General features: G+C 42.1%; 1 protein-coding gene across 3 annotated transcripts in view; it reads right to left on the reverse strand.

Moving 5' to 3' along the window:
* mapk15 (mitogen-activated protein kinase 15) overlaps window positions 1-24307 on the reverse strand; it is a 182629-nt gene that overhangs the window by 60077 nt on the left and 98245 nt on the right. For all 3 annotated transcript variants that reach the window (XM_073055254.1, XM_073055253.1, XM_073055255.1), the window contains exons 8-9: window positions 16351-16408; window positions 16132-16269 (exon numbers count right to left, since the gene is read on the reverse strand). In XM_073055254.1, the coding sequence (XP_072911355.1) occupies window positions 16132-16269; window positions 16351-16408 (196 nt within the window). The remainder of the gene's footprint in view (window positions 1-16131; window positions 16270-16350; window positions 16409-24307) is intronic.

A 24307-nucleotide genomic window follows, 5' to 3' on the forward strand; every position in this document is an offset into this window, starting at 1 on the left:
GAGACTATCTTGCCTAATGTTATCTCAAACGATCAAACAGGATTTATTAAAAATAGGTACTCACATTTTAATATTTGAAGATTATTAAATATCATTTATTCCCCCTCAGCCAAAGAATCGGAATGTATTGTATCTTTGGATGCAGAGAAAGCCTTTGATAGGGTGGAGTGGCCTTATCTATTTCAGGTTTTGAAGAGGTTCAATTTTGGTCCAGGATTTATTTCCTGGATTAAATTGATTTATCATGCCCCGGTAGCTGCGGTTTTAAATAATAATCAAAAGTCTCCTTATTTTAGATTATATAGAGGTACCCGTCAGGGTTGTCCCCTTAGTCCTTTATTATTTAATTTGGCATTAGAACCACTTACTATTGCTCTTAGGGATTCTAATTCTGTGCAGGGTATTAAGAGAGGGGATAAATTACATAAGGTTTTGTTATACACGGATGATTTATTAGTTTACATTTCAAATCCTAAGAAATCTATTCCTTCTATGTTATCTATATTTATGGAATTTGGTACTTCTTCTGGATATAAACTTAATTTACATAAAAGCGAATTATTTCCTATTAATAATTATTCTGATTATTATGATCAAATACCGTTTAATATTGCCAAAAACCATTTTACTTACATTGGTATCAAAATTACAAAAAATTTTAAAGACCTATATAGGTATAATTTCTTCCCTTTAGTTGAATATACTCAACAGGTGCTTTCTAAATGGTCACCTATGTTGATGTCATTGATAGGTCGAATAAATGGTATAAAAATGGTTATTCTACCGAAATTTTTATATATATTTCAAGCAGTTCCCTCTTTTGTTCCAAAAACATTTTTTGATAAAATAGATTCTCTGATTTTATCTTATGTTTGGAATAATAAAAGCTCTAGAGTGAATAAACTTTTATTGCAAAAATCAAAAAAAGATGGAGGACTGGCTTTACCAAACTTTAGATTTTATTATTGGGCAATTAATATTCATTATATTACTTTTTGGATTTATGATATAGACGACCAAGATCGCCCTTCGTGGTTACAGTTGGAGGAAAATTCAGTAATGGGGTTTTCGTTAGCTTCTTTATTAGGAGCTCCTCTTTCGTTTTCGCTCTCCAGAATAGGTAGACAAGCTTTTAACCCTATTGTTAAACATACTTTAAAAATTTGGTTTCAATTTCGTAGATTTTTTGAATTAAATGATTTTTTACTTTCTAGTAATATTTATTCTAATTTCTTTTTTAAACCATCAACTTTGGATAAGGTTTTTTAACATGGAAAATTAAGGGAATAAAAACTATTTTAGATTTGTTTTTACAAGACTGTTTAATGTCTTTTTCACAGTTAATGGATAAATATGATATCTCTAATACACATTTTTTCAGGTATTTACAGGTTAGGAATTTTTTACGTGATTTTTTACCGAATTACCCCTTGGTCTGCTCTTCAAATTTGGCTTATGTTATTTTTCAGTTTAAACCTTTTCAAAAACGATTAATAGCTATCATTTATAAACAATTAATGAATGCTCGCATGTCGCCTAATGATAGGGTTCAACGTACCTGGGAAGTAGAACTTCAACACTCACTTTCAGATAATCAATGGAGTAAAATTTATTATTTAGTCAATAATTCATCTATCTGCGCACGCCATATCTTAATTCAGTTTAAGATAGTACATAGGGCCCATATGTCCAAAGATAAATTGGCGCATATTTTTCTGAATATAAGCCCTATTTGTGACAGATGTAACGCAGAAATGGCTACTCTAACTCATATGTTTTGGTCATGTGGAAGTTTAAATAATTTTTGGAGGGATGTGTTTGGAATATTATATAAAGTTATAGATATGGATGTTCAACCTAATCCACTTACAGCAATTTTTGGGATTATTCCAGAGGAAGCAAGCAAAGTGTCTGCTTCCGCCCAACATGTGATAGCTTTTCAACTTTACTGGCTAGGAGAACTATTTTGCTACATTGGAAAGAATCCAACCCACCTACTGTTTTCTATTGGCTCTCCTCCATTATGTCATGTCTAAGCTGAAGAAAATTAGAAGCTGGACATTTGATACATCCTTTAATTTTGAACAAGTCTGGCAGCCCTTTATTCAATATTTTCACATGATTTAATTTATTTTTATTTATTTATTTTTATTTATTCTCTTTGGGGAAAATCCTTATCCATGAAGGTTTGGAAATGACTGGAAGGATGTTTTTTTCTCTCCTTTTTTTTTCTAATTTTATCCTCAATTGGACTGCCCAATCTTTTTTCTCTCTTTCTTTTTTTTAATTTCAGTTTAGCTAGTGGGTTTTTTTTCCTTATCAATAAAATTTCCAATCTTTTTTTTATGATTGTTATGAGGAGTTGTAGTTTTTTTGACCATTGTATATAGAACAGCATAATATTTTACTTGTTTGATTTTGATATTATACACTTTTTGTTTTTACTATTGCTGTTTATATGTCTTTTATATTATCTACCTGTTGAACTCCTCTTCCGATTTGTATATTCTTTATTTGGAAATCAATAAAAAGATTGAAAAATGAAATGAAAGGGGAGCAGATACCAAAGCATAAACGTCACTGGGGTCAAGGACAGCGTCTAGCCCCCACTTTAGAACAAGATTACTGAATGACTCCCTAATATGACAAACTCAATTCTTGACTTCAAAATCTACCTCATTATGACCTTGCACTTTATTAGAAACATAGAAAACCTACAGCACAATACAGGCCCTTCAGCCCACAAAGTTGTGCCGAACATGTCCCGATCTTAGAAATTACTAGGCTTACCTATAGCCCTCTATTTTACTGAGCTCCATGTACCTATCTAAAAGTCTCTTAAAAGACCCTATCGTATCCGCCTCCACCACCGTTGCCAGCAGCCCATTCCACGCACTCACCACTGAGTAAAAAACTTACCCCTGACATCTCCTCTGTACCTACTCCCCAGCACCTTAAACCTGTGTCCTCTTGTGGCAACCATTTCAGCCCTGGAAAAAAGCCTCTGACTATCCACACGATCGGTGCCTACACTGATTATTGTTTACCTACACTGCACTTTCTCTGTAGCTGCAAACTTTATTCTGCACTGCTGTTTTCCCTTGTTCTCTAAAGCACTGTGTAATGAAATTAACTGTTATGCTTGGCAAAATTCAGTACATTAACACTGGACAACAAAGATTTTGCTTCCTGAATACCTTTAGATATATCTTACGAATTTTGGGCTACTGATCATGAAGATCACCATGAAATTTCCCTATCATGCACCATTTTTTAATAAACATGTTTATTATTTCAATTAAAATGTCGCCTACAATGTAAGCTGGGAAGTTTCTTATCTTGTCCAGACATGCTTGGGGATGCTTAGGCGACACAGCTGCTGCATGGCAGGACAGGTTTTAGTAATAGATATTGGTTTCAGGACTGTAAGGATGGAATTTGCTATCACCAGGCACAAAATTTCTATGAAGGATTTTGATATTTGAGACAGATACTTCCCAGAATAACCGATGCCAAGATTAAGGAAAGTGTTTTTGTTGGTCCACAAATCAAACAGGTCATCAATGACAGGCAATTTGAAGAATTTCTAGTGGAACCGGAGAAAATCACATGGAAGGCATTCAAGGAAGTTGTTGAAATTTTTCTCAGCATCTACAGGGCACCAAACTACATGCAGCTGGTTGAAAGCATGCTTCAAGCATATAAAACCATGAAATGCAACGTGTCACTAAAGATTCATTTTCTACAATCCCATTTAGACTTCTTCCCTGCAAATCTTGGTGCTGTTAGTGACGAGCATGGTGAAAGGTTTCACCAGGACATTGCGGTCGTAGAGAAAAGATATCAGGGCAACTGGAATCCATCAATGCTGGCAAATTATTGTTGGAAACTTAATTGAGAAGCCTCAGACACTGAGTACAAATGAAAATCATTAACAAACTATTTTTAACTTAGTTGAATTTTTGCAAAGCATCAGCACCATTATGCAATTAAACACATTATATTCAATAAAAGTTAATTTGTTGTTTCTCTAAACTCCTACATAATACAAGTAGTCTGAAATTATATTTGTGTTCATCTCCAAGCAGTCTATCATAAACAAAAAAAAAATTCTGAGGAAGCAACACTTTTGAAAAAATTTGTTGTCCAGTGTATTGTTTGTTTATTGAGGTACAGCACAGAGCAGGTCTTCGGGCTCTTCGAGCTGTGCTGCCAACAATCCCCTAATCACAGAACAATTTACAATAACCAATTAACCCACCAATCAATAGGTCTTTGGACTGTGGGAGGAAACCGCAACACCCAGAGGAAACCTACGCAGTCACAGGAAGAACATACAAACTCCGTACAGGCAGCAGTGGGAATGTGACAATAATAAACCAAACTGCTAATTTTAATTCTGTTTCCTGTTGTTCAGCCAACTTCTCAGCTTCCTTATTAGTTTGCCTTCAACAGCATTAGCTCTGAAGAATATTATTATCCTCAAGAACACAGAATGCGAATGTGTTCACAAGGACAGAATAGAAAATGTGAAGAGTACAACACAGGAACAGGCCATTTGGCCAATTATGTACAATTATGACAAACTGACTGATCTCACCTGCCTGCACATGGTCCAACTTGCCCCATATTCATGTGTCTAACTTCCACTTAAATATTAATTTGTATCTGCTTCCAGTATCACCTCTGGGGGCACATTTCAGGCCTACCACACTGTAAAAAATGTGAACACATACATACAGGAACTCTCCATGTTTATGAACTTACCTGTACATCTCCTTTGTAGTCCCCTCCCTCTCCTAGCCTTAAAGCTATGCCTTCAGGAATTCGATATTTCTAACTGGGGAATAAACTAAACCTCCTATAATTTCATTTATTTTTTAATTTATTTAGAGATGCAACACATGCAACCCAACTACACCCATGTGACTAATTATTTACTAACCCATTAGTCTTTGGAATGTGGTAGAAAACCAGCGCACCTGGAGGAAACTCACACGGTCATGGGGGACAGCATGTCTATGAAAGGTTCTCAGTTATCCAGATCATTGTATATCAAACAGTTGTAAATCTAGGCATCTGGACTTGCTGTGTTGTCTAGAAGAAATGTTTCCATTCATCTTCGGTTTTGATCCATGATGGGTAGTTTTCCAGCTTATAAATTCTGAGTTGTTTGAAGATAGAACAATCAAATGAGGGTTGTTAAGAGTCATAGAGGTAATGAGAGCATCATTAGTCTTACCTTTGCACGAATGGAGTTGAAAACTGTTGTGGAGACACCAGATGTTAGGACTGCATTGTTAATAGCTGATAGCTGCTGTCGTACCCCACCCCCTCTGTTCAGGGATAGGTTTTCCAGTTTGACAAAGATGGCTTCTCTAACCCTTTTTTCAAACCACCTGTCCTTCCTTTCCAAAATCTGCACCTTATTAAGGTGTGCAAAGGTGTGTCCCCTGTACTTTATCACCTCTGGGGGCACATTCCAGGCAAGAGGAGAAGATAAAAGGATCAGCCATGATTGAATGGCAGAAGAGACTCGATGCGTCAGATGGCCTAATTCTGCTCCTATGCCTTATGGTCTTTAGGTGTAGATATATAGCAGAGTCTTGTCCTAAGGTGTTAGCCATCCTATGTTGGGCCACCTGGTTGTGAAGTGGTTGTTTTACAGATCTGTGCAGTTCTCATTGCATTGGATAGCATATACAATATTGCTCTGTTTACAAGTATGTTTGGGTGTAGGATCCTTGGGGTGAATAAGTTTCACTCTGACTGGGTTTGTAGGTTTGAAAATCACAGGGATTTGGTGTTTGTTGAAATTCCTTATCATTTCAGAGATATACACAGATATATCAGGAAGACAAAACATCCATTTCATAAACGGAGGGTCCAACAAAGGAGGGCTAACATCTCAGGTCAAGACCCAACTCTATATTTACACCAAAAGGACAAGGGACACACCTTTGATGATAATAAGGTGCACATTTTGGACCGGCAGGACAGGTGGTTTGAAAGAGGGGTTAAAGAAGGCATCTTTGTCAAACTAGAAAACCTATCTCTAAACAGAGAGGGTGGGATACAACACCAGCTACCAGCTACTTACAGTGCAGTCCTAACATCTCTACCCCAGCGCCTCCACAATAGTTCATAACTCCATTCATGCAAAAATAAGACTAATGACACTCTCATTACCTCTACGATGCTTAACAACCCTCATGTGATTGCTATACCTTTAAACAACTCACAAGAGTTTATAAGCCAGAAAACAACCCACTTTGGATTAGAACTGAAGAAGCCTCTCGGATGAGAGGTGAAGTGCCTTCAAGACAACACAGCAACTCCTAGTTGCCTTGATTTACTACTGCTTGGTATCTAAAAGACAATAGTAGAGTAGAATCTGGCTCACTGGTGCTGAAATAGCATTCTGCTAACCAATATGTTACTGTGCTGTCTTTATATACTTTCAGCAATCCAAAATTGTCCTCTCTTATGCAGGTAACACCATGGTGAGCTTCTTGCAAACTGTCTCCATAACTCTCAGGAAATGCCATCAAGAGGACAGAAGCAGTGAAGAAGGTTTTAAGCTCACTTGTTTTCATTGGTAGAGATATCCCGTGCAAGATTTGGGGCATCACGCTGCAGCACTGATCGTTCACAGTTCTTTGGTCACCATGTGACAGGAAAGGATATGGTAGAGCTAGAGTGCAGAAAAGATTCACCACCATGCTGCTTGGAATTGATAACTGTGATAATGAGGAGACAATGGATAAAATGGAATTGTTTGCTGGAATGCAGGAAGGAGGCTGAGACATGGCTTTTATCATTTTTAAATAAGGTTATGATGAGGATATATACATAGGGTAGCCAGTCACCATCTTTTTCTCAGGGTATTAGAGCCTAAAATTAGAGGACAGAGGGTAAAGTCCAGACGAAAGGTCTCAACTAGAAAATCCATTTAGCTGCTTGTCTCGCTGAACTCCTGCAGTAGTTTGTCTGTTACCCTGACCCACTTAGAAACATAGAAAACCTAGAGCACAATACAGACCCTTCGGCCCACAAAGCTGTGCCAAACATGTCTTTACTTTCCTCAACAGATTGTCTGATCCCCTGACACACAGACTTTTTTTTAATATAACCATATAACAATTACAGCACGGAAACAGGCCATCTCGGCCCTTCTAGTCTGTGCCGAACGCTTACTCTCACCTAGTCCCACTGACCCGCACTCAGTCCATAGCCCTCCATTCCTTTCCTGTCCATATATCTATCCAATTTTACTTTAAATGACAATACAGAACCTGCCTCTACCACTTCTACTGGAAGCTCATTCCACACAGCTACCACTCTCTGAGTAAAGAAATTCCCCCTTGTGTTACCCTTAAACTTTTGCCCCCTAGCTCTCAACTCGTGTCCTCTTGTTTGAATCTCCCCTACTCTCAATGGAAAAAGGCTATCCACGTCACCTCTATCTATCCTCCTCATAATTTTAAATACCTATATCAAGTTCCCCCTCAACCTTCTACGCTCCAAAGAATAAAGACCTAACTTGTTCAATCTTTCCCTGTAACTTAGGTGCTGAAACACAGGTAACATTCTAGTAAATCTTCTCCGTACTCTCTCTATTTTGTTGATATCTTTCCTATAATTCGGTGACCAGAACAGTACACAATACTCCAAATTCGGCCTTACCAATGTCTTGTACAATTTTAACATTACATCCCAACTCCTATACTCAATGCTCTGATTTATAAAGGCCAACATATCAAAAGCTTTCTTCACCATCCTATCCACATGAGATTCCACCTTCAGGGAACTATGCACCATATTCCTAGATCACTCTGTTCTACTGCATTCTTCAATGCCCTACCATTTACCATGTATGTCCTATTTGGATTATTCCTACCAAACTGTAGCACCTCACATTTATCAGCATTAAACTCCATCTGCCACCGTTCAGCCCACTCTTCTAACTGGCCTAAATCTCTTTGCAAACGTTGAAAACCTACTTCATTATCCACAACGCCACCTACCTTGTATCATCTACATACTTAGTAATCCAATTTAACACCCCATCATCCAGATCATTAATGTATATGACAAACAACATTGGACCCGGTACAGATCCCTGAGGCACACCACTAGTCACCAGCCTCCAACTTGACAAACAGTTAACCACCACTACTCTCTGGCATCTCCCATCCAGCCACTGTTGAATCCATTTTACTATTTCAATATTAAATCCTAACGATTGAACCTTCCTAACTAACCTTCCGTGTGGAACCTTGTCAAAGGCCTTACTGAAGTCCATATAGACAACATCCACTGCTTTACCCTCATCAACTGTCCTCATAACCTCTTCAAAAAAATTCAATAAAATTTGTCAAACATGACCTTCCACACACAAATCCACGTTGACTGTTCCTAATCAGACCCTGGCTATCCAGATAATTATATATACCATCTCAAAGAATACTTTCCATTAATTTACCCACCACTGACATCAAACTGACAGGCCTATAATTGCTAGGTCTACTCTTAGAACCCTTTTTAAACAATGGAACTACATGAGCAATATGCCAATCCTCTGGCACCATCCCCATTTCTAATGACATTTGAAATATTTCTGTCAGAGCACCTGCTATTTCTACACTAACCTCCCACAAGGTCCCAGGGAATATCCTGTCAGGACCCGGAGATTTATCCACTTTTATATTCGTTAAAAGCGTCAGTACTTCCTCCTCTTTAATTGTCATAGTTTCCATAACTTCCCTACTCATTTCCCTTACCTTACACAATTCAAAATCCTTCTCCTTAGTGAATACAAAAGAAAAGAAATTGTCCAAAATCTCCCCCATCTCTTTCGGCTCCACACATAACTGTCCACTCTGATTCTCTAAGGGACCAATTTTATCCCTCACTATCCCTTTGTTATTAATATAACTGTAGAAACCCTTTGAATTTATTTTCACCTTACTTGCCAAAGGAACCTCGTATCTTCTTTTAGCTTTTCTAATTTCTTTCTTAAGATTCTTCTTACATTCTTTATATTCCTCAAGCACCTCATTTACTCCATGTTGCCTATATTTATTGTAGATATTTTTCTTTTTCCTAACCAAGTTTCCAATATTCCTTGAAAACCATGGCTCTCTCAAACTTTTAACCTTTCCTTTCAACCTAACAGGAACATAAATATTCTGTACCCTCAATATTTCACCTTTAAATGACTGCCATTTCTCTATTACATCTTTCCCATAAAACAAATTGTCCCAATCCACTCCTTCTAAATCCTTTCGCATCTCCTCAAAGTTAGCCTTTCTCCAATCAAAAATCTCAACCCTGGGTCCAGTCCTATCTTTCTCTATAATTATATTGAAACTAATGGCATTGTGATCACTGGACCCGAAGTGCTCCCCAACACATACCTCCGTCACCTGACCTATTTCATTCCCTAACAAAAGATCCAACACTGCCCCTTCTCTAGTTGGTTCCTCTATGTATTACTGCAAAAAACTATCCTGCACACATTTTACAAACTCCAAACCATCCATCCCTTTTACAGTATGGGCTTCCCAGTCTATGTGTGGAAAATTAAAATCTCCCACAATCACAACCTTGTGCTTACTACAAATATCTGCTATCTCCTTTCAAATTTGCTCCTCCAATTCTCGCTCCCCATTAGATGGTCTATAATACACCCCTATAAGTGTTACTACATCTTTCCCATTCCTCAATTCCACCCAAATAGTCTCCCTAGATGAGCCCTCTAATCTATCCTGCCAGAGCACCGCTGTAATATTTTCTCTGACAAGCAACGCAACACCTCCCCTTCTTGTCCCTCCGATTCTATCACACCTGAAGCAACGAAATCCAGTAATATTTAGTTGCCAATCACACCCCTCCTGCAACCATGTTTCACTAATAGCTACAACATGATATTTCCAGGTATCAATCCATGCTCTAAGCTCATCCACCTTTCTTACAATGCTCCTAGCATTAAAATAAATGCATTTGAGAAATTCTCCACCTCTTTATTCTCTGATTATCACTAACAGTGCAAACAACTTTACTATCTTCTTTTTCTTCCTTCTCCCATACATCTGTTCCTACACTCTGGTTCCCCTCCCCCCTCATATATAGTTCAAATCCACTGGAGCCACTCTAACCAACCTACCTGCAAGAATATTTGTCCCTCTGCAGTTCAGATGTAAACCATCCCGCCGGAACAGGTCCCACCTTCCCTGGAAAACTGCCCAATTATCTATAAATCTGAAGCCCTCCCTCCTGCAACACGTCTTCAGCCACATGTTGATCTGCACTATCTTACTATTTCTAAACCCACCTGCACGTGGCACTGGTAGCAATCCTGAGATTGCTATCCTGCAGGTCCTGTTCTTTAACTTGGCACCTAGCTCCCTAAACTCACCTTTCAGGATCTCCTCACTCTTCCTACCCACGTCATTGGTCCCTGCATGGACCACGACATCCGGATGCTCACCCTCACTCTTGAGAATACTGAGAACTTGTTCCGAGATATTGCAGACCCTGGCACCAGGGAGGGTTTCTCGATCTCTTCCACAGAACCTCCTATCTGTCCCTCTAACTATCAAATCCCCTATCACTACTGCTCTCCTCTTTTCCCTCCTTCCCTTCTGAGCTGAGGATCCAGTCTCAGTGCCAGAGACGCAACCACGGCAACTTGTCCCTGGTAGGTCGTCCCCACCAACAGTATCCAAAATGGTATACTTATTGTTGATGGGAACAGCCACAGGGGTACAGGGGTGCTCTGCTCTTCCCCTTCTACTCCCCTTCCCTCTCCTGACAGTCACCCATCTACCTGTCTCCCGACTCCTAGGGGTGACTATCTCCCTGAAACTCCTGTCTATTTCTGCCTCTGCCTCCCGAATGATCCGAAGTTTATCCACTCCAGCTCCAGTTCCCTAACACGGTTTGTCAGGAGCTGCAGCTGGATGCACCTTTTGCAGGTGTAGTCATCAGGGACAACAGTGCTTGACCTGACTTCCCACATACTGCAAACGGAGCACTCAACTGCCCTAACTGCTGCCTCCATTACCTACTCTTAATCTAATTAGATTAATTAAAGGAGCTTACCCGGCCTTACCTCACTTGGAGTGAAGCTCGTACTCAGCCTCTGCTCACTTTTTAAATTCCCCCGCTGATCTCAGAGGCCGACTTTCATGTGCCTGCGCAATCGTGCCCCATTCAAACCTCGCCTCTGCTGGTTCTCGCTGAAGCCTGACTGAGCCAAAGCTGACCCACTCTGCCTCAGTCCACTCCGACAATGGCTGCTACGACGATGGCCGCTGTATATGGCGGTCTTTCGTTTTAAACCTTTGGCGAGCTACATCACGCGCCTGCGCAGTCTAGCCTCTTTGCCGCGATCAGTTAAAAAAAAAGCTTCTCTCCAAGCTTCTTTTACCTTTTCCCTCTCCACCTCTTGCTGCAATTTAAATAACCGTTGAAAACTTCCTCTCCTTTTTAAACCTTTAGCACGCTACATCATGCACCTGCGCAGTCTAGCCTCGTTGCCGTGATCAGTTAAAAAAACCCAGCTTCTCTCCGAGCTTCTTTTACTTCTTCCCTCTCCGCCTCTTGCTGCGATTTAAAATTTAAAATGCTGCGATTCTCCCAGCAGTTTCTCTGATCCCCTGACCCACTGAGCTTCCCAGCAGTTTGTCTGTTACCCTGAGCTGCTAATTTCCCCAGCAGTTTGTCTGTTACCCCAACCCCCTGAGTTCCCCAGCAGTTTGTCTGTTACTCCAACCCACTGAATTCCTCGGTAGTTTGTCTGATCCCCTACCCCACTGACCTCTCCCAGCAGTTTGTCTGGTACTCTGACCCACTGAGTTCCCCAGCAGTTTGTCAGTTATGCTGACCCCGACTTCCCTAGCAGTTTGCCTGATATCCTGACCCACTGAGTACCCCAGCAGATTGTCTGTTACACTGACCTGCTGTTTCCCAGCAGTTTTTCTGTTACACTGATCTATCTTTCTCCAGCAGTTTGTCAATTACCTTGACCCACTGAGTTCCCCAACAGGTTCTGTTCCTCTGACTCACTGAGTGGCCCAGCAATTTGTTACTGTTACCCAGAGTTCCCTCACTGCTTGTCTATTATCCTGACCCACTGAGTTCCTCAGCAGTTTTGTTTGTTACACTGATCTGAGTTCCCCAAGCAGTTAGCAGTTTAACTATTACACTGACCCACTGAGATCCCCCAGCAGTTTGTCTGTTACACTGACTTGCTGTTCCTCAGCAGTTTCTCGATTATACTGAACTCATGAGTTCCCCAGCAGTTTGTCTGTTACCGTCACCCACTGGGTTCTCCCAGTAGTTTGTCTGTTACCGTCACCCACTGGGTTCTCCCAGCAGTTTGTCTCCTACCCCGGTCCACTGAGTTGCCCAGCAGTTTGTCTGATACTGTCACACATTGAGTTCTCCTGCAGTTTGATGCTACACTGATCTGCAGAGTTCCCCAGCAGCTGTATATTACTCTGAACACCTGAGTTTCCCAGTAGTTTGTCAGTGATCTGTCCAGCCTACCTAAATGGAATATATGGTGTTGTAGTTCCTCCAACCTAAGTGTGGTCTCATCAAGACCGTGGAGGTGTCCGTGGATAGACATATCGAAATGGGAATGGGAAGTGGAATTAATATGGGTGGCCACTGGGAGACCCTGCTTTTTCTGGCAGATGGAGCATAGGTGCTCAGCAAAGCGGTCTCTCAATCTACGTTGAGTCTCACTGATATACAGGAGGCCACACCGGGAGCACCGGACACGGTATATGACCCAACAGACTAACCGATGAAGCTATCAGTAGGGTACCTGATACCCTACTGTATCAGGGTAGATACAGTTACCCTGATCTGTACGCCTTACCTGGAAGGTTGGAGAAAATACTGATTTCTCAAACTTCCAGTAATGCCCCTACCTTCCCCCTTCTTCACCATTTCCCATCCCCATTTCCCTCTCTCACCTTATCTCCTTGCCCACCCATCGCCTCTCTCTGGTGCTCCTCCCTGCTTTTCTTTCTTCCATGGCCTTCTGTCTCTTTCACCAATCAATTTCCCAGCTCTTTACTTCATCCCTCTCCCTTCAGGTTTCACCTATCACTTTGTGTTTCTCTCTCCCCTCCCCCAGCTTTTAAATCTACTTCTCAGCTTTTTTCTCCAGTCCCGCTGAAGGGTTTTGGCCCAAAACGTCGACTGTACTCTTTTCCATAAATGCTGCCTGGCCTGCTGAGTTCCTCCACCATTTTATATGTGTGTTGCTTGTATTTCCAGCATTTCTCTTGCTTGTGATTGGATCTATACTCACTGGAATTTAGAAGAATGCTGGGGGGGGGGGGGGGGGGGTTCTCATTGAAACCAACTAAATGTTGAAAGGACTAGATAGGGTGGATGAGAAGATGTTTCCTATGGTGAGGGTATCCAGAACTAGAGGGCACACCCTCAAAATTGAGTGGTGACCCTTTAGAACAGAGGTAAGGAGAAATTTTTTTAGACAGAGAATAATAAATCTGTGAAATGCTCTGCCACAGACTGCGGAGGAGGCCAAGTCCGTGCATATATTTAAGGCAGAAGTTGATCGTTGCCTGATCGGCCAGGGCATCAAAGGATATGGCAATGGTGGAGCAGTCTCAAAGGGCTGAATGATCTAATTCGACAACTAGATCTTGTGGTTTTATGGACCCACTGAGTTTCCCAGTATTTTGTTTGTTACTCTTACCCACTGGGGTCCCTCACAGTTCGTCTGTTACCCTAATCTGTTGAATTCCCCAGCAGTTTGTGAGGTACTCTCTCCTGCTGATTTCCCCCCAGCAGTTTTTTTGTTTCTACACATTCCAGTGGCTGTTTGCTGGCAGCAACAGCCACTCCCTGGTATACCACTCAAACTGGCCAGGTAATGGTTTCCAGCAGGTCTCAGGCCTCAGTGATACAGGGACATGCCTGACCTTACATGTAAAGTCATCTCCGGTAGATGAGATCTAGTCAGATCCAAGGGCCAGGAAGGGAGATCTGCAAAACTCATAAGACCAAAAGATATAGGAGCACGAATAGGAAAAGCCTATTTAAGATCTCCCTCTCAGATTGTGGCAGTAGGCGGTTGTCATGCTCATCGATGAGTTGCTCCAAGCAATTTCAGGCCCCTTATTGAAGGAAAGACGTGCTGACATTGGTGAGGTCTCAAAGGAGGCTCACAAAAATGATTCTGTCTTATCATATGAAGAACACTTAATGGCTCTGGGCCTGTACTCACTGGAATTCCAAAGAATGAAGGCATATCTCATTGAAACCTATCGAATATTGAAAGGCCTTGATAGAGTAGATGTGGAGAGGATGTTTCCTATGGTGGGAGAGTCTAGGGCCAGAGGACACAGCCTCAAAATAGAGGGACGTCCTTTTAGACAAGAGATGAGGAGGAACTTCTTTAGCCAAAGAGAGATGAATCTGTGGAATTTGGTGCCACAGGTAGCTGTGTAGGCCAAGTCATTGGTAATATGTACGGCAGAGGTTGATAGATTATTGATTAATTAGGGCATGAAGGGATACGGGCAGAAGGCAAGAAATTAGAGCTGAGAGGGAAAGAGAACAGCCATGGGAGGATCACCCAGGGTAGAACTTTCATAGTGAGCGATAGAGCATTGAGGAGTGCAGTAGAATAGAGGGATCTGGGAATACAGATCCATAATTCCTTGAAAGTATGCCACAGGTAAATAATGTTTTAAAGAAAGCTTTTGCACTTGCGAGTCCTTTGTAGATTTCGCTAAAGGTTAATTTGCAGGTTGAGTCTGTGGTGAGGAAGGCAACTATGATGTTCACATTCATTTCAAGAGGACTAGAATATAAACGCAAGGATGTAATGTTGAGACTTTATAAAGCACTGGTGAGGCCTCATGGAGAACTGTGAGCAGTTTCAGGCCTCTTATGTTAGAAAGGATGTGCCGACACTGAAGAGGCTTCAAAGAAGATTCACAAAAATGATTCCAAGATTGAACGACTTGACATATGAAAAGTGTTTGATGGCCCGGTGCCTGTATTCTCCAGAATTCAGAAGAATTAGGTGTGACCTCGTTGTAACCTATTGAATGGTGAAAGGCATTGATAGAGTGGACGCAGAGAGGATATTTCCTATGGTGAGAGAGTCTAAGACCAGAGGATACAGACAGAGGGACGTCCTTTAGAATGGAGGTGTCTAGAAATATCTTTAGCCAGAGAATGGTGATCCTGTGGATATTGTTACCACAGGCAGTTGTGCAGGCCATGCCATTATGTATATTTAAGGCAGAAGTTGATAGATTCTTGACTGGTCAAGGCATGAAAGGATATGGGGGAAGGCAAGAGACTGGGCTGAGAGGATCAGCCATGATGAAATGGCAAAGCATACTCGATGAACCAAACGACCTAATTCTGCACCTGTATCTTATAGTATTATGGTATAGATAGAATAAATGCAATCAGGGTTTTTCCACTGAGCTTGAGTGGGACTACAATCAGAGTTGATGGGTTAAGGGTGAAAGGCAAAAACTTTAAGGGGGACATGAGGATGGAATTTCTTCACTCAGAGGGTCATGAGAGTCAGGAAGAAGCTGCCAGTGCCAGTGGTAGATACGGGTTTGATTTCAACATTTTAGAGAAATATGTGATAAATACCTGAATGTGAGGAGTATGGAGGGCTATGGTCTGGCTGCAGGGTGAAGGGACTAGGCTAATTAATGTTTCTGTATGGATTAGATGGGCTGAAGGGCCAGTATCTGTGCTCTAGTGTTTTAAGACTCTATGATTCCTTGACAAGGTACAGAGAAGTCATGGAGATCCACTGCAACCAAGGAAGACCCCAGTGTGATGATACTCGTACCACTGGACCTAGACTTTCAAAGGTTGGCAGAGTGGAACTGCCCTAGTGCAACAGCTTTTCCACTTTAAAAATTCTCCCACACAGGTTCCCTATTATGTTGTATATGACAGACAAGCATCACACATTCCATCTTCTGCAGTCCCTGGTGTCTTTGCACCCTGTATCTGCCTGTTGGCATTAGTGCATGAGTTTACCCATTGATGTCTGGGTGCCAAAACCCCACTGTATTGGTACCTGAAGTACAACCTCTTTGTTTTTACCTGCTGAGGTACGGGTGTCCAAGGGCCTGCTCTGCAGTGAGCCGATAATCTGGATTGAAGATCAGTAACTTGTTCAGGAGGTCCAGAGCATCTGGTGGTGTGCTGCTTGGTAGGAGTTGATCGATCGAGGTTCTGGGCCTGCGAATGAGAGGTCTTGTCACAGCACTAAGCAAGTTTTCCAATAGGAAGCTCTCACTGTGGAGGGAAATGCCAACTCACCTGGTCAAAACTTTCTGCACAACGGAAGCTCCATAATCTGAGTTAATGGACTGCACATCTGTGAAGAGACAGAACAGGTTCACCATTGAGCACTGCCTCTGACACCTGATACAGGAAATGTCACATCATACCACTACACCACACCAGCATCAGCCGTGCCTCCTCCTATACTTCAAACAACTGGTGCCCACGACTGTGACAGGACCTGCCTGCCAGTCATTTGACACAAGTGGTTATTGGGGCTGTAGGGGATGGGATTGGTTTGTAACAAAGAACAGTACAACACAGGAAGATGCCCTTCTGATCAGAAATACAGATTCTGCAGATGCTGGAAATCTTGAGCAACACACACAAAATTTAATCGTATCCATTAAGAGTACTGCTGCTACTTGAGTAGTGCCTAGGTGTCCCGGAAGTCCTGCAGAAACTCAAAAAGTCAAGCAGTATCTATGGAGGGGAATATACAGTCAATATTTAAGCACTGGAAAGGAGAAAATAAGATGGGGGGAGGGGATTTGATACAACCTGGCAGGTGATGGCTGAGATCAGGAGAGGGAGAGAATGAAGTAAAAATGTTTGAAGTGTCAGATGGAAGTTAAAAGGTTGAAGAAGGAACCTGATAGGAGAAAACAATGGACCATGGGAGAAAGGGAAGCAGGGAAGGAGGTACCAGAGGATGTGATGGGTAGGTGAAGAGAAGAGGTAAGATGGATACCAGAATGGACAATGGAAAAATAGAGAATGGGGAAGTGGGAGAAATAACTGGAAGTTAGGGAAATCTATGTCCATTCCGTCAGGATAAAGGCTATCCAGATTGAGAGTAGAGTGGCTTCATCATGACAGTAGAGAAGTCCATGGGCCAACATGCTGGAATGGGAATGGGAAGTCAAATTGAAATGGTGTGGTGGCATATGAAGAAAAGGTGCTTGATAAAGTAGTCCCCAAACTTGCATCACGTCTCACCAATGTACATGATGCTGCACAGGGAGTACTGGATGCAGTAGACGACCACAGCAGACTCACATGTGAAATGTTGCCTCACCTGGAAAGACACTCTTGGGCCCTGAATGGTGGTGAAGGAGGTGTACAGATAGGTGTAGCACTTTTTCTGCTTGCAGGGATAAGCGCCAGGAGAGAGATCAGTGCAGAGGGACAAGTGGAAAAGAGAATGACATAGCAATCTTTGTGGACAGCGAAGAGTGAAGGGGAGGAAAATGATGTGTTTAATAGTGGGATGCCTTTGAAGATAGCAGAAGTCCAGGTTGAACTAATTAAACTTATGATGCTTAATTAGGGGTGCCACAGTAGCAGAACAGACAGCAGGACACTATACAGCTCTGGGCATCAGAGTTCAATCTCTGGGTCCTCAGTAAGGCATTTGTATGTACATCCTCCCCATGGAATGCATGGGTTCCTCCCAAAGTTCAAAGACAGACCTGTTAGTAGAATAATTGTTCATTATCAATTGTTCCATGAAGGGAAGGATCTGACCGGCAGGTAGATGTCAGGGAAAGTACTGAAAGGCAAAATTGAAATAAGAAGTATGATGGGTTGGATTGTTTGAAGTGTATATATTTTAATGCTAGGAATATTATGGGTAAAGGTGATAAACTTAGAGCATGGATCTGTACATGGAATTACAATGTTGTAGCCATTACTGAAACTTGGTTGAGAGAGGGGCAGGAATGGATGATTAATGTACCAGGTTTTCAACATTTTAGAAAAGATAAAGGAGGAAGTAAAAGTGAGGGGGGGTGGAGTTGCACTACTAATCGGGGATAATATCATAGCTGCACTCAGAAGGAACACCACTGAGGAGTCAGACACTGACTCCATTTGGGTAGAATTCAGGAATAGGAAAGGTGCAATCACACTAATGGGATTGCACTACAGACCCCCTAATAGTCACTGGGACATTGAGAAACAGATGTAATCAGATTAAGGAAATGTGTAAAAATAATAGGGTTATTATCATGGGGTATTTCAACTTCCCCAATATAAATTAGAAACTTCTTTGTGCAATGAGCTTCGATGCGGCAGAATTTGTTAACTGTATCCAGGAAGGTTTCTTAAATCAACATGTGGATGGTCCAACAGAGGAGGGACCATACCAGACCTAGTGTAGGGTAATGAGATTGATCAGGTGATTGACATTTCAGTGGGTGAACAGTTAGGAAACAGTAACTACAACTCCTTAACTTTCAAGATAGCTATAGATAAGGATAGGTATGGTCCAGTGCAAGTTTTAAATTGGAGTACGTATTAGGCTGGAACTATGAAGCATTAATGTGGGACACCTTTTCACTGGCAACTCCACATCAGACATGGAGGGTGGTCAAAGATCAACTGCACAGAGTACAGGAAAGTTACATTCCTGTTAATAGGAAGGGCAGGGTATGGAAAGATAAGAGAACATTGGATGTCCAGAGAGGTGATGAATTTGTATGTAAAGCTTTGGAAGTTAAAATCAAATGAAGCACATAAGGAGCATAAGGAAGCCAGAAAAGAACTAAGGAAAGGAATTTGGAAAGCCAAGAGGGGTCATGAAACACCCTTGGCAAGTAGGATTAAGATGATCCTCAAGGCTTTCTTTACATGCATCAAGAGTAAGAGGATAACTAAGGAGGGTGTGGGGTACTCCAGGATAAAGGTGGTAACATTTGCTTGGATGCAAACAATATCACTGAGGTACTTATGGGTACTTTGCCTCAGTATTTACCAAGGAAAAGGATATGAAAGAGATCATTGCTGAGTGCATAAATATCTATATTAGTGAGTTTACAGGTCAAGAAGGAGGAAGTGTTAGATTTCCTACTGAGTATTAAGGTGGATAAATCCCCAGGGTTGATGGGGATTTACCTCAGGTTATTGAAGGATTCAGGAGAGGAGATTGCTGGGCCCTTGACCATTATCTTCGTATCCTCTCTAGCCACAGGTGAGGTCCTGGAGACCCGTTTTAAGAAGGGAACAATCTCCGGGTGATATGGAGGAGGATACTGGTGGGGATGATGGCAGAGCTGAGATGGCTGAGGTCTATGGAGATAGACATGTTCCACAGAAGAAACGGTTCTCAAATGGAAGGAGGAGGCAACCGTGGCTGACAAAGGAAGTTAAGGACTGCATAAAAGCCAAGGAAAGGGCATATAAGGTAGCAAAAGTGAGTGGGAAGTTGGATGATTGGTTTCTGTGAAGGAAAATCTTACCTGACAAATCTGTTAGAGTTCTTGAAGGAAGTAACAAGCAGAGTGGACAAAGGAAAAGCGGTGGATGTAATTTAACTGGATTTTAGAAGGCATTACCCACATGTAAGGCTGCTTAACAAGATAAACAAAGATGAACCAGGAGGTACACTGTCTACTAAAGACAAGCACTGGGGCATTCAAGTCTGGTGACCCAGGCCAAGAATGATTTGCAGAGGGCTATTTACCCCTGACATCCCCTCTGTACCTACTTCTAAGCACCTTAAAACTATGCCCTCTCATGCTAGCCATTTCAGACCTGGGAAAAAGCCTCTGACTATCCACATGATCAATGCCTCTCATTATCTTGTACACCTCTATCAAGTCACCTCTCATCCTCCGTTGCTCTAAAAAGAAAAGGCTGAGTTCACTCAACCTATTCTCATAAGGCATGCTCCCTAATCCAGGCAACATCCTTGTAAATCCCCTCTGCACCATTTCTATGGTTTCCACGTCCTTCCTATAGTGAGCCAAACAGAACTGAGCACAGTACTCCAAGTGGGGTCTGACTGGGGTCGTATATAGCTGCAACATTACCTCTCGACTCTTAAACTCAATACCACGATTGATGAAGGCCAATATACCGTATGCCTTCTTATCCACAGAGTCAACCTGCATGGCAGCTTTGAGTGTCCTATGGACTCGGACCCCAGGATCCCTCTGATCCTCCACACTGCCAAAAGTCTTACCATTAATGTTATATTCTGCCATTATATTTGATCTACCAAAATGAACCACCTCACACTTATCTGGGTTGAACTCCATCTGCCACTTCTCAGCCCAGTTTTGCATCCTATCTATGTCCCATTGTAAACTCTGGCAGCCCTCCACACTATCCACAACACCTCCAACCTTTGTGTCATCAGCAAACTTACTAACCCAACCCTCCACTTCCTCATCCAGGTCATTTATAAAAATCACAAAGAGTAAGGGTCCCAGAACAGAGTCCCTGAGGCACACCACTGGTCACCAGCCTCCATGCAGAATATGACCCATCTACAACCACTCTTTGCCTTCTGTGGGCAAGCCAGTTCTGGATCCACAAAGCAATGTCCGCTTGGATCCCATCCAGTATCAGTATGTGCGGACAGGAGGAGGAGTATAGGAAACTGATACAGGACTTTGTGATATGGTGCAACTCAAACTACCTGCGTCTCAATATCACCAAGACCAAGGAGATGGTGGTGGACTTTAGGAGATCTAGGCCTCATATGGAGCCAGTGATCATTAATGGAGAATGTGTGGAGCAGGTTAAGACCTACAAGTATCTGGGAGTACAGTTAGACGAGAAGCTAGACTGGACTGCCAACACAGATGCCTTGTGCAGGAAGGCACAGAGTCGACTGTACTTCCTTAGAAGGTTGGCGTCATTCAATGTCTGTAGTGAGATGCTGAAGATGTTCTATAGGTCAGTTGTGGAGAGCGCCCTCTTCTTTGTGGTGGCGTGTTGGGGAGGAAGCATTAAGAAGAGGGACGCCTCACGTCTTAATAAGCTGGTAAGGAAGGCGGGCTCTGTCGTGGGCAAAGTACTGGAGAGTTTAACATCGGTAGCTGAGCGAAGGGCGCTGAGTAGGCTGCGGTCAATTATGGATAACTCTGAACATCCTCTACATAGCACCATCCAGAGACAGAGAAGCAGTTTCAGCGACAGGTTACTATCGATGCAATGCTCCTCAGACAGGATGAAGAGGTCAATACTCCCCAATGCCATTAGGCTTTACAATTCTACCGCCAGGACTTAAGAACTTTTTAAAAGCTATTATTAATGCTTTTTGAGATAGTGATTTAGATGCATATCATATTTTTTTACTGAGTTAAGTATTGTATGTAATTAGTTTTGCTACAACAAGTGTATGGGACATTGGAAAAATAGTTGAATTTCCCCAAGGGGATGAATAAAGTATCTATCTATCTATCTATCTATCATCCTTACTTTCTCAATAAGCCTTGCATGGGGTACCTTATTAAATGCGTTGCTTTAATCCATATACCCACATCTACGGCTCTACCTTCATCAATGTGCTTAGTCACATCCTCAAAAATTCAATCAGGCTCGTAAGGCACGAGCTGCCTTTGACAAAGCCATGCTAACTATTCCTAATCATATTAAGCCTCTCCGAATGTTCATAAATCCTTAAAGTTGAGAAGCACGTCCACCAAGGTAGTAATCATGAGATTACAGCCTATGCCATGCGACAGTGAGTATAGGAATAGAATGAGGTGAAGGATAAACGTGTGGCTGAGGGATTGGAGCAGAGATCAGGGATTCAGATTTCTGTATCATTGGGACCTCTTTTGGGGTAGGCATAACCTGTACAAAAAGGACGGGTTGTACTTGAATCTGAGGGGGACCAATATCACGGCAAGAAGGTTTGCTCAGGCTATTGGGGAGAGTTTAAACTAGAATTGCTGGGCTATGAGAACAAACTGAAGGAAGGGGTGGTTGACTCACAAATCAAGAAAGCTTGTAGACAGTATGAGAGGTAGGACAGGCAGGTGATCAAGAAGGGATGGGCTCAGACTGATGGCTTGAGATGTACCAATGTTAATGCAAGGAGTATCATGAACAAAGTGGACGAGCTTAGAACGTGGATCAGTACTTGGAGCTATGATGTTGTGGCCATTACAGAGACTTGGATGGCTCAGGGGCAGGAATGGTAGAATACCAGGCTTTACATGTTTCAGAAAAGACAGGGAGGGAGGCAAAAGAGGTGGGTGCATGGCACTGCTGATCAGGGATAGTGTCTCGGCTGCAAAAAAAGAGGAAGTCATGGAGGGATTGTCTACTGATTCTCTGTGGGTGGAACTTAGAAACAGGAAGGGGTCAGTAACTCTACTTGGTGTTTTTTATAGACCACCCAATAGTAACAGGGACATCGAGGAGTAGATAGGGAGACAGATTTAGGAAAGATGCAGTAACAACAGGGTTGTCATGGTGGGAGATTCTTATTTCCCAAATATTGATTGACATCTCCCTAGAGCAAGGGGTTTAGATGGGGTGGAGTTTGTTAGGTGTGTTCAGGAAGGTTTCCTGACACAGTATGTAGATAAGCCTACAAGAGGAGAGGCTGTACTTGATCTGGTATTGGGAAATTAACCTGGTCAGGTGTTAGGTATCTCAGTGGAAGAGTGATGATAGTTCTATCTCCTTTACTATAGCATTGGAGAGAGATAGGAACAGTCAAGTTAGGAAAGCGTTTAATTGGAGTAAGGGGAAATATGAAACTATCAGGCAGGAATTTGGAAGCATAAATTGGGAATAGATGTTCTCAGGGAAATATATGGCAGAAATGTGGCAAATGTTCAGTGTATATTTGCATGGTGTTCTGAATAGGTACTTTCCAATGAGACAGGGAAAGGAAGGTAGGGTATAGGTGGTGTACAAAAGGTTCAAAAAACTAGGTAATGTTAGAGATCTAGAAAATTATAAGGCTATCAGGAAGGAGATTAAGAATGAAATTAGGAGAGCCAGAGGGGGCCATGAGAAGGCCTTGGCGAGCAGGATTAAGGAAAACCCCAAGGCATTCTACAAGTATGGTGAAGAGCAAGAGGATAAGACATGATAGAATAGGACCAATCAAGTGTGACAGTGGAAAATGTGGATGGAACTGGAGGTACATAATGAAAAAGACCTTGGTGATTGTAGGGATGACTTACAGCGGACTGAAAAGCTTGAGCAGATAGATATTAAGAAAGAGGATGTGCTGGAGCTTTTGGAAAGCATTAAGTTGGAAAAGTCACTGGGACCGGATGAGATATAGCCCAGGTTACTGTGGGAGACGAGGGAGGAGATTGCTGAGCCTCTGGCAATGATCTTTGCATCATCAATGGGGACGGGAGAGGTTCCGGAGGATTGGAGGGTTGCAGATGTTGTTCCCTTATTCAAGAAAAGGATTAGAGATATCCCAGGAAATTATAGACCAGTGAGTCTTACTTCAGTGCTTGGTAAGTTGATGGAGAATATCCTGACATGCAGGATTTATGAACATTTGGAAAGGCATAATATGATTAGGAATAGTCAGCATGGCTTTGTCAAAGGCAGGTCATGCCTTACGATCCTGATTGAATTTTTTGAGGATGTGACAAAACATGTTGATGAAGGTAGAGGAGTAGATGTAATGTATATGGATTAAAGCAAGGTATTTGATAGGTACCCCATGCAAGGCTTATTGAGAAAATAAGGAGGCATGGAATCCAAGGGGACCTTGCTTTGTGGATCCAGAATTGATTTGCCCACAGAAGGCAGAGTGGTTGTGGACAGCTCATATTCTGCATGGAGCATCAGAAGGGTCTTGGGGTCTGGGTCCATAGGACATACAAAGCTGCTGCACAGGTTGACTGTATTGTTAAGAGGGTATATGGTGCATCGGCCTTCATCAACTGAGTGACAGAGGATGAGAGGTGACCTGATAGAGGTGTACAAGATGAGAGGCACCGATCGTGTGGATAGTCAGAGGCTTTTTCCCAGGGCTGAAATGTCTAACACAAGAGGGCATAGTTTTAAGGTGATTGGAAGTAGGTACAGAGGAGATGTCAGGGGTAAGTTATTTTACACAGATAGTGGTGAGTGCAAGTAATGGACTGCCAACAACTGTGATGGAGGTGGATACAATAGGCTCTTTTAAGAGACTCCTGGATAGGTACATAGAGCTTAGAAAAACAGAGGGCTACTGGTAACACTAGGTAATTTCTAAAGTACATGTTCAGCACAGAATTGT

This window comes from Hemitrygon akajei, chromosome 8, assembly GCF_048418815.1.
Source record: "Hemitrygon akajei chromosome 8, sHemAka1.3, whole genome shotgun sequence".
Classification (NCBI taxonomy): Eukaryota; Metazoa; Chordata; class Chondrichthyes; order Myliobatiformes; family Dasyatidae; genus Hemitrygon; species Hemitrygon akajei.